Raw genomic sequence first — 11,331 nt, 5'->3', positions numbered from 1 at the left:
GGGCTAACCAGGCTGGATCGTTTGGTCCCTCCAGAACCAGAACCTCTTTGGTTGTCTACAGGATAGCTGTTGCGACAGAAGGAGAGAGAAGTAAGGTTATTAGCTGCGAGGCCAGATTAGACTGTACAGTGTTAATGCAAATCACGTGTGCTTGCTGCAGTCCAGACAAAAATCTAAGTTCCAGCTTTCACTGGTGTTTCCATGAGACCTCACTCCTTGGTTTTAGTTCCCTCGCAGTGTTTCTTTTGGCCTACAGCACTAGAACAAAGGAAAGCTTCTAGGGACTGGCAGAAATGCTATCACGCGTCCCATCTTGCAGGCTGACAAGAACATGAGCCATCTCACCTCTCTGGCAGAGGCCAGGCATCATGTCCGCACTCAGAGCAGCCTCCCGGCTTAAGAGCTCCTGCAGCAAGGCAAGCCACTGCCCCTCCACGCTGAGGTCAGACTTCTGACACGCCAGGCAGGGATGTCTAGCGTGATAAATCGCACAAGGACCGGTGGGTGTGCCAGGAAAGCATATGCTCTGAGCACCTGCTAGGAACAGATCTCTTCACCAGATTCCACCGCTCAGAGCTGGAGTGCAGCAGCCATGTCTCATAGCTCGCCGTGGTGAGGGAAGAGGAAGACACGGAAACCCAACGTGCTCTTAAGGAAAACACCGATTTGTGACTGAGTCTCCCATTTATGGAAGCTGTGTTTATACCAGAAAACACTACTGCCCAGAAGATGCTCTAATATCCTACGTACGTGTAAAGGAAGCCCTAAACTGACATCTCCTTCCATGCTATGACAGAAAAATAAGGTACATTTGCCACAAAAAAAGTCACAATTTTTAACAGTGCACAGTGCTGATCCAAGAGAGACTACTGGAGATCAAACCTAGCTCCCAGGGTTCTTTAAAAACAAACCACCAAAACAAAACCAGAGAAGGGAGATCTCTGTGGCTAGTCAGAGATCTAAGCAACTGCATAAGGCAGCGTAAGCTTCATCTGAAAGCTCTTTTCTGCTCTGCCCTAGAGGAACACGCCGCAGAGTGCAGTGCTTGGTCTCTCTGACACATCAGAAGAGCCTTTTCTGCAGCATTACTGCCTTTGGATAAGATGGAGACAAGCTAACACAGTCCTGTCTATCAGACATACTTCCTCCTGTTACTTGTGACTCTGTTTTACTGCCTTTAAAAAAAAAAAAATCTACTCTCTTGTTTCACCCTTTGTGTCTTGAGCCACTGCTGGACCATAATTCTCATCTCCAGAGCTGACTGGAAGTCACCATTTCATCTGATACAAAGCAGCTGCCCTGAACTCGCCCCGAAGTCTCTCGGAAGAAGTCAGCTGGTGTGCTCAAGCCCTTTAAATTTAACTACATCTACATCTTCAGCGCCCACGTCGTGCATTTGTCAGAGATCATAGGGCAAATGGTAAGAGAAAAACAGAGGTGAAAGAAGCTGTTCTTCACACAGCTCTATCAGGAGTGTGAGCCTACATGTTCTGGAACAACTGCAGAGGAAAACTCATGCAAAGGAGCCAGAGAATTAATTGGGACCCCCCTCTACTAGAAAGTGAAATAAGTCTGCTCTAGCTCTTGCCCAAGCCCATTCTCCCCTTCTACATGGGAACGAGGACGGTGGCTGGGATTTCTAGAGAGCTGTGCTGCCCGCGCCCCTGTCCCTGTGTGCAGTTGCACTTCCCCTCCAGACAGGAGCATTCTGGATCCCATACAACACCCGTTAGGAAGTTCTGCTGAACTCTCTCAGCCTGTCTCATGTCATCCTTTTACACCACCTACTACTCCTCGGTGACAGAAGGGATCCCGTAGGCTTACCTAAATTCCACCGGGGGTGGAGGCAGGCTGTCATCTGGGAACGAAGGAGGTGGTGGCACAATAGAGTCAGTCTGCGGCGGTGGCGGGTAGCAGTTCACATCCATGCTTTCGTTGGAACCGATGCTGCCGTTCTGATAGACCATGTTCGAGGGGTACCTGAGCGAAAGCAAGACAAGCAATTGATTTAAAGACTTCGAGGCAGTGTCTAAAGCTCATTTTTAGCGAAAGCAAGACAAGCAATTGATTTAAAAACTTCGAGACAATGTCTAAAGCTCATTTTTTCCCCCCCTCACTCACAAGAGCTTTGCCTCCTGGAAGGGTTACAGCAAACAACTGCGCAGCAGATCAGCCACCAAATAGCAGTGATGTTAACCACATGGATGGATCAACTTGAAATATTTCAAAATGAGGTTTTCTAGCAGGGATGGCTTTTCCCAGCACAGTGGGACCTGCCTTTAGGTGGGACCTCATCAACCACCACAACAGGACCCACAAAACAAAACCTTAAAGCAACATTTAAAAAAAAAAAGTCTCTATTTCTCAAAGCACCCTATATAAACAAAACCTTAAAGCAACATTTAAAAAAGAAAACTCTCTATTTCTCAAAGCACCCTATACGAAGAGCCACGTACAGCTGTGTTAGTTTGCTCTGCATAATTCTTCAGCTAGGATTTGCCCAGATGCTCTCATGTTTGTTTATTGCTAGCAGACACCAGAACAGCATGAGCATATATTTTAGTGAACAAGAAAACACTGGAATAAAAAATAGTTTTCTTAACATTTGATTATAGAAAAACCACCTATAAGAGTGTTGTGACCAACTTGGACTTGAAGGACTCCCAGTTACACTGGGTAACATCACTGGCAAAAAAAAAAAAAGAGAGGTACTCAAAGATGCCAAAAAATAAGCTTGAGAACAGAATATCAAAGAGAACCGAAGAAACAACGATGCCATTAAAAGCAAGTATCCAGAGCTGCAGTAGTTCTGAAGGAGGAGACCACCCTCACACTGAGCTTTCAATGAGCTCATTTCACTGTGGGGTGGCAGAACCACCACTGGGGCTCTGGATCTCCAGTGAATTCAAATCCATGAACATGCTTACAGGAGAAAACAGAGGAGCAAGAAAATGGTGCTCTTGTGCTGCTCCATTCCCCTGCTAGAAACCAAACCTGTTCTCCTATTAAACTAAAAGCAAGTTTTATTTTTAGCTGGAGAGTGTGATTTAAAGAGAGATTTTTCTTATATGAAAGGAAGCTGCAAGGAGCAAGTGAGAAGTGCATTGTGGGGAATTCGGGCTGCTTCCAGCCTCGCTGGTGTCAAAAGTTAAACAAATTCCCAAGCCAGAAGCGCTAAAGAGAGATCTGTAGCTTGAAATACTTGGATGGGGACAGCCCCCGCTTCCACTTTAGGGTGTGAAGAGCCATTTGTGAAATGTAACAAAGCAATCGCACAATACAAGCTGCCACCCCGCTCCTCAGCGTACAGCCCAGGGGCTAGGTGTGACGGGCAGGGCATCGGGACCGGCAGGGAGCCAAAGCTCTCAACACTCCTGTGCTGGGCCCACGAGCCAGGCAGCCGAGAGCAGGCTTGCCACCGAAGCTGTTCCTGCCACCTTGTTCAAACCCTGTAGCTCCCTGGATTTATTTAGCAAATTTTAAATCAGCAGAAAGATTTACTTTGGAGAATCTGATTAGTGGCAGTATCGATCGGCACTGTGCAGCAGATCTGGAGGAGCTGCAGAGCAGGGTGAACTGCATTACAATCAACACCGCCCGCCTGCTCCCCCTCGCTGGAGAGCGGAACACAGAGCCCCAGACTTGCTTACCCAGCAGGACCGTGTTTGTCCTTTGACTCAACAAATTCTTGTCCCATTTTCAGCTTCTCCCACTCTTCTTTCCGGGTTTTGATTTTCCGTGGATTCACATTGCCTCGGTTTGGATTCTCCTTTTTCTCTTTCTGAGGGAGGAAGAATCAAACAGGAGACTTATTTTGCTTTAAGCTCCCTGGGAATAGGGAGAAACAGGACAGACCTGCAGCAGTTTCAAGAAAATACATCCTCAAAGAGGGCCAGCATTTTTAATTTACTTTCCTGATTGCTGCAAGCTCCAAAGATCTCCCATACAAAGAAGTTGGAGCACAGATAGCATTAAAAAAAAAAAAAAAAAAAAAAGAGACAACATCAGATTTCCCCAGTGCAGCCAAGACACGATGCCATCGCTACTCCCTTGCATGACCACCTCGAGGGCAGAGTGAAAGCTCAGTTTCCCACATCAATTCAGTTTTTGTCCTCTGTGTCCAGACTGCCAAATCTCAACACCAGCAAGGTGCTTCGGGTGGGCAGTATGGACACTTGCCCACAAAGAACAACTGGCCTTTAACTAGCCTTATTCTCTCTATTCTGACATGCCCTAAATCTCTCCTTCGCAATTGTGATTGAAAAATCATTATCTGTTTTGATATTTAATAAGCCAGCTGCTCAAAAGCTAAATAAAGTGTGCTCAAACAGAATCTTTTAGGATGTTAGTTTCAGTGGTGGTAAACATGGGTCCAAATCCCCAGGCACCAAACCAGGAACTCTACCTAGCACCTTCAGCTTAAATGGTTTTGTCAAACTTCCCAATTGCCCTTAATTTAAGATTAGGGCCTGGGTTTGCACTCCTGAAAGGATGTTTCTCCTTCCTTTATTCTCCCACAGTAGAATTTATTACACACTCACCACACTGCGGTGCTGGGGCAGTGGGGTTTGCGCTGCTTCAACACTGAACAGACCCCTGTGCAACTTCAGAAGTGCAGAAAAGACTCCGACACTACCTTCTCCCCTGCTGACTGCACCAGCGCTATGTTTGAGGACTACAAATTATGCCTTTATAATCGTACAAAGATGGTGGCATTTGGAAAAACAGATTAAGGCTAGCTTTGTTTTCTTTTTTTAATTAACAAGGCTGAGAGTAAACGAGATAAAAACTTCACTGAATTGATCCCTAAAGAGTTTAAGACAGCCAACCTGAATTTTGGATAGCAACTTTGGAGTCCAAGATTCATTAACACTTCCCATCTCCTTTTCTTCCCTGACATGCCTCTGTTGGTAGAGATCTCCCATTTCCTCACCCTATGTTTCCGCTTCTCTTTCATAATATCCTTGGTGTCCTGAAGCATCTTCTCTTTCCAAAGGTCAAAGAAATATGAAGGATCCGTGTAGAATTTAAGTGCCTCTTTGCCATCATCCCTAGAACAGGGAAGGGGGGAAAAAAACCACACAAACAAGGACCAAGTCACACATTTGTCTGAAGTCCAAAGAAAACACAAGGCACGACCCCAGATGACAGTTCAAAAGTCTGCAGTAAGAAGGTCAGACACGCTGCTCTCCTCTCCATCCTCCATTTCAGAACAGGCAGCGGACCCCCAGCCTCACTTGTCCCGGCTCTCCCGCTTGCCATCGCTTTTTCCCTCGCACAAACTCTCCATTACTCACCACCCAAAGAGCTCAACTGCTCTGAACAATCACCAAGAGAGCAGCAGGTCTCTAACTTCAACTCCCACTTGTTTGCATTGTATTTCTGGTGTGAAAAAAAAAAAAACAACAAACCCTTCTCCAGCCCAGGAACCCTAAATCAGACCAGCAGCGTCCTTGAAACTCCTGAGCAAGCACACACACACACTCCCCTCCTACTTTGCAGTGCAGCCGCGTCTGGCAGAAGACAGCTGCCTCCAGCTATCTGTAATTACTTTTTACCTGTTCAAAAGATATTTATGGATGTGGGCTACGTCTCTGTATTCTGACCCCTTTTACTTCTACTACCTACAAGATCAAATCAGAGCAGGATTGCTCAGGAGAAGTGGTTACACGGTCAGTCTGGGTCACATGCGATGTCTCAGACCAGGCCCAGAAGGCCACAAAGTCATCTCCAGATCTACAGGAGTCTGCTGCACCCACCTGGGTGAGAGCCATTTACAGATGTATGCTCTGCAGTTTGCACTGCGGCTTTCTGGAAAAGAGCCACAGGGCGCCAGAGAAGCACAAGAAAAAAAATGCATCATCTGCACGTTTCTGCAGTGCCAGCCAAGCCTTGCCCCAAGGCAGTCACAAAAGTGACAGCAGGTAACCAAATATATAATTTTCTAGCTACACTCATTTCTACACCCCCAAAAGCAAAGTTTCCTATAATCCAGAGGATGGAGATTTCCTGGTAGATCTCAGTTTAGCGACTCAATTTCCCATTGGAAACTGCTGCTTCAGTACAGCATGGGATGGGAAATGACCTCCTCGGGAGGCTGGGAGGAGGAGGAAATCTTCTGGAAGGGAACAAGGGACCAAGGAGGTGTGGCAGCCATACCTGTAAGGGGAGAGAATGTTGAGAGGTGGAGGAGTATTGCAGGTCCTGTAGGTTTCAAGGACAGGCACCGGGAGAGAATCTCTGTCAAAGAGCTTCTGGTCCTGAATAGTGGAGCTTTTGAAGGCCTTCCTGGTGTTAATGCCTTGCAGGGAGACTGTAAGAAAGAGGAGAGAAAAAGTGAAGAACGGCTTGACCCAGGCCAATGACACTGAAGATCAAGTAGTGAACATCTGATTTCAGTTGGAGTTCTTGGCATGCTTAGCACTTCTTAAGGTCAGGTTCCTTTTCCCACAGATCTCTTGGGAAACCCAGCAAATCCCAGATCACGCCGTGCCAAGATCTTCTCCTCTACAGACACGGCTCTCTTGAGAGTTGCCGATGTGGTTTGGAAGCCCTGCGACCAAGACTCCAGAAGTGCACCTTTATCAAACTGCGGAAAAGCGAGTTTCCACGTGGTGACTTTCCAACGAGCAAATCTAGACCCAGCCAGAAAGGCGACCCACATGAGCAGCACGGCGCTTTTTCAGGAGGGGAAGAAACAGCCCCTCTTGGTCCAAAAGAGGACGTTCCAACACCCATGGCAGCATCATGCTCATTTTATGGCCGTGAACCAACCATGCTGACTCAAGGAGAATCTTTACCATGCTTGGTTTGCAAGGACTGCGCTCCACGCCATTACCTTCTTCCTCTTTGGGATCCAGTTGAGTGACTTTGACTTGCAAGCGGTCAACTCTCTCGACTAGAACGCTCACCCGAGAGGCAAAGGTGTTGGCTTGAGTAAACAACTCTCCAAATATGTCTTCCGCAAATTTACCTGGAATATTAAAGTGTCTACATTACTCTCATGAGACACATCAGACCATATTCAGTCTCCCAGCTTGTTTTCTTGAAGAAAGAATGAACGAACCATGCTTCTTTTCAAGTTTGTCAGGGTTGAGTTGAACATCCAGGAAGAAAATGCTCTGTTCCACCAAAACCTGACATTTCTAAGGGATCTCCAAGCAACAGAGAAACAATTGAGACATACTTTCAAGTCGTTATTAATGAAATCAAGAGGACTGACAACACTATCCTGGTCTGAATCTGGATGGGTCTTGTAGGTCCTTTAAGATTCTCCGCTGTTCTGTTTAATAGACAGGCAAATACAGTTGGATTTTTATTGCTCTGGAGAATCTCAAAGGCTCCCAGTCTCCAGCAGGCCTGCCTCCAGGGTAACTGGCACAGATTTACAAGCTCAAAGTACTCTGGAACCAGAGAGCAGACCCAGACCTTGATCCTAAAGCCCGAGGTATAACCGCAGCCAAAAGCACTGACCCTTTTGTTCCTTCAGGTGGCAGTGTCTGAAAAATTGATGCATTCACATTTCTTCTAAATCAAAACCAAAGGGGAACTTCTCAAACAGGGACATTCTCTGCGCAACAGCTTGGACCGCCCAGTGGGCTGCAATGACAAACCTCATCCATCGCTTGGGCTGCAAGAGTGCCCAGGGGCTTGGATCAGGAGCTCGCTGCATCACTTAAAAAGATGTCCCCTGTCCTCAAGAGTTTAAAACCTACACATGCAACACAAGATGACCACAGGTAGACAGAGATGGGAGGCCCGGAAAAAAAAACAAGAACTTACAATGAGTACTGTCTTTTTGTTCTGCTCTCGGACGTAACCCAAGACAGGGAGCCCTGACCACGCCGAGGACACCACTGATCAGAACAGACCTGGCACCCAGAGCAGACACAGGCCTGTGGGGTTCCCACTGGTGGGAAACATTTCCAGCCTCGGCTGTTGAGTCTGGGGCTGCTCCCAATAAGCAGTCTGGTTTGGAAGTGCATCATCATATGGTCACCAGTTTGTTCTGGAATCTGTTACTCCTGAAGATCCTCTCCGACATTCAGGAAAGGATAACCAGTTGGAAGCCTAACTCTAACAGCAATTGTGGAAAATCTGGTCGTGTGCAGTGAGTCACATCAGACAGGCAAGCGCCTCTTCCACGAGGCCAGGCGAGGGCATCCCCCAAAGCCCAGCTGCACAAACACTCTCGGCTATCTAAACCCACATATCAGCTACTCGCTCACACTCCCGTGCAGTTCTCCTTACACCGCCAAGCACGGGGAACCAGCCAGGTTAAAAATCAACCTCCTCCACCCCTTCTGTTGGCAATGCCAGCCTCAAGTGGTTACAGAAAGCAAACACTGGATGTTAACTTCAACTGACCTCCTCCTTCCAGCCTCCTAGACAGGACAGACTCCACACACACTCTATGAACAAGCCCAACCAGCTTTCCCCAAACTCCTGCGAAGGATTTCATTTCTGGAGACCTACAGGCCAGGCAGCTCTTGCTCTAGCTTGGTTTCATGAAGCGCTCTGTGTTCAACAGCAGCACAAGAGCAGCTCTCCCATTTGACCAAAGAGAGACAACGTTTATCTATGGGATAATCTGACCTCTCCCGGCAACAGCTCAAAAAAAAGGAAAAGTTGTAATTCAATTTCTACTTTAATGAGAACAGAAAATAATTTCTGAATTTCACAAGGAACTGCAACAACCACTAGGGAAAACAAGAAAGTCTTTGGTTTGCAATGCTGAGAAGTATGTTTCAAACATAAACCAATATATAAACAGCACTGCATATACGGGTCTTGACCCCGGAGGGAGCAGAGGAACGGTCCGTACTCCCTCGCCAGTGTACGTGCACCTGTACAGAGCTATTACAGCGTCTCGCACACCCTTCTGTGTTTCAGGTACACTTTTAGATGAGGTAAAACTGAGATTAATTTTTTGGTGTAGTTACTTTGACTGCAAAAGTGCAGCTTACAATCAGAATTATCTTTGTCACGCGCTGACAGGAAGACAGACGGCATGATTTAATAGGTCTTTCCATCTTTAGCTTGTGGATTCTATAAAATCACACAGAAACACACAGCCGACTTATACAAAGTGCTACCAGCTGTGATAGTAACGAAGGGTAAACTCACTGGAATATGAAAGTTTGACAAGATTTATGTTTGCATCTTTGTAAAGAGACTGTGGTGCACTAGGCATGGCTGATTATTCACTTGACAGGGCTGTCACAGCCTACTGAACCTGCTTTACGTTCCCGTAATACTCCACGTAGAAGGAAGGAACGGATTTATTTTCCAGAAGTAAGATAGAGAAAGGAGGAGGGGCAGGAGTTTGGCCATTTGGGCGCGAGCATTCTATAGCAGTTAGTCTAAATATTGCTTCATTTAAAATACTGCTGACCCTGGGGAAGCGGCTGAGAGCCGGTGCTCAGCATTTCCTCCCCGCCTGCCTCGCTCCCCTCCTTCAGACAAGCACACAAGCGCCAGCAAGAGCCACCTCTGCCGAGTCTCCCCTCCAGCGCTGTCCCCGAGGAACCTGCGATTGGCCCAGCACCACGCACCTCCCTCCCCACATCGCCCAGCGAGGCTCCCAGGGTACCTTCCCGATAAAGAAATCGGGCTGCAATTTGGCTTCCAGCACTTCACCCTCTCTGACAAGACAGAAGCAGAGAAGCTTTGAATATCTGAGCTGCGCAAAGAAGGTCTAAACCTGCAGGATCTCACCAGGGCTCTGTCACACTAACCCACCGCGTGCCTTTGGACTGGGATTAGCTTTCTCTGCAGCTGAGATCTGAACAGCTTTACTGCCTTCTTCCTCATCATTTCACATGCACGAGATGGATTTTACTCACGTTCCACAACCATCTTGGCTACAGGACCTAACAAATGAACAACAAGGGCCAGTTGAACGCGAGCAGAGACTGGTCTTGCCTGTGCAGTGACATTTCCAGAACCCAACAGAATGCGACACCGACTGGCAGCAAACACAGGCCCAGATTTTCGCGACAGCCATGGCTTTCACTGCTGGGAAGAGACTGCGCCCAAACTTTCCCTGCGACATTCACGCTACGGCAGAAGACAAGGGGCTTGCTTTGCAGAGCAAGCAGAAGTGCTTGCAGATGCCACGGCGAAGCTGAGCGATATATTAATTTGATTATCAAAGTCTTGCTTCAAGGGCAAAGGTGGCTAATCAGAATCCAGAGCATTTCAACAGAGTAAGGAGTCATCCCGGAGAGACCACAATTAACTCTTCCTTTCTCCTGCGGCACGTAGGCCCACGTTCTCCCTCCAGCCTTGACACGGCTGCTGGTCAGCCCACTGGGGAGCTGAGCTGGGCATCGCTGCAGCTCCTGCTGTCACTGGAACGAGCAGCCCCAAACCCCCCAGACTCCAGAGGCAACGCTCAGCTCAGACTGGGGACTTTGGGTCTTGCAACACACCAAACAGCAGGGGCAAACAGGCGGCTTCTGCGTGTGCGCTTTAATTATCTTTCATTAAAAATAAGACTACCAACACACTGCAGATTCAACACAGTCAAGCTCCATTTAGTAGTGCCTGCAATTACAGGCACATTCTCTGACACAAGATCCTGGCTGCTCGGAGAGCTCCCATTTTACAAGCCCGAGTTGTGCTCCATCCTTCCATCTGCAGTTTTGCTGCAGCCTCTCACACACACATACATACATCCCCCCCCCCCCATTTTCTCTTAAGATGGGAAGGCAGTGGGACCAGGGATATGAAATTAGCATCAGATTTCTTTAGGAAAACATTTTAGCATTACCCAGGGAAGGCAGATGGGGGAGAAATAGGAACATGAGAGTAGAAAGGGAGCTAAATAAAGAGCACTAGCGACTCCTGAGGGCAACGCGCAGGCTCGCCATGGTACTCACTCAGGCTGCCCAGCTGTCGAATGACATTTGCCAGGGTGATGTTGGTCATGCATTCCAGCTCGCTTCGAACGCTAGGCAACGTCTGACGGCACAGGTGCCTTGGCTCAATGTTCCTTGTTACTAACGGCATGGTGGACCTGCTTCAGGCACTGTTCTGAAAGATGAAAAACAACCCAAAAAAGAAACAGGAAAGGATTACTCAACCGCAAATTCCAGGCACACCAGAGCCATGGTGTTCGTTTTTCCTGCTCTCAAATGGCTTTATTTATAAGCCTTCTTTCCCCCCTCCCCACCCTTATAAAACTGGTTCATCAGAAATAAAGCTCCCGCTGTTCTATGACTTGCAGCGACAGCAAAGCCCCACCAGCTCAGGTACAGAGGCAGAGATGGAAAACTACACATGGTCGCCCACACGCAAGGTGCTGCTGGCATTACCACAGCTGTTGTT

At 47.6% G+C, this 11,331-nt stretch overlaps 1 protein-coding gene across 1 annotated transcript; it reads right to left on the bottom strand.

The window, feature by feature from the left end:
* Positions 1 to 1,820: 1,820 nt before the first annotated feature.
* On the bottom strand, positions 1,821 to 11,037 carry WASF2 (WAS protein family, member 2). The gene is made up of 6 exons (XM_010083384.1): positions 10,884 to 11,037; positions 6,839 to 6,973; positions 6,160 to 6,313; positions 4,934 to 5,051; positions 3,651 to 3,781; positions 1,821 to 1,980 (listed from the first exon to the last, which is right to left on the bottom strand). The coding sequence occupies exons 1-6, from the start codon at positions 11,011 to 11,013 to the stop codon at positions 1,821 to 1,823; spliced, it is 828 nt and encodes a 275-aa protein (XP_010081686.1). The 5' UTR covers positions 11,014 to 11,037.
* Positions 11,038 to 11,331: the final 294 nt, after the last annotated feature.

Source organism: Pterocles gutturalis, unplaced genomic scaffold (genome assembly GCF_000699245.1).
Source record: "Pterocles gutturalis isolate BGI_N339 unplaced genomic scaffold, ASM69924v1 scaffold31166, whole genome shotgun sequence".
Taxonomy (NCBI): Eukaryota; Metazoa; Chordata; class Aves; order Pterocliformes; family Pteroclidae; genus Pterocles; species Pterocles gutturalis.
Note: the sequence above shows the minus strand (reverse complement) of the source record. Positions and strands in the feature narration are given on the sequence as shown.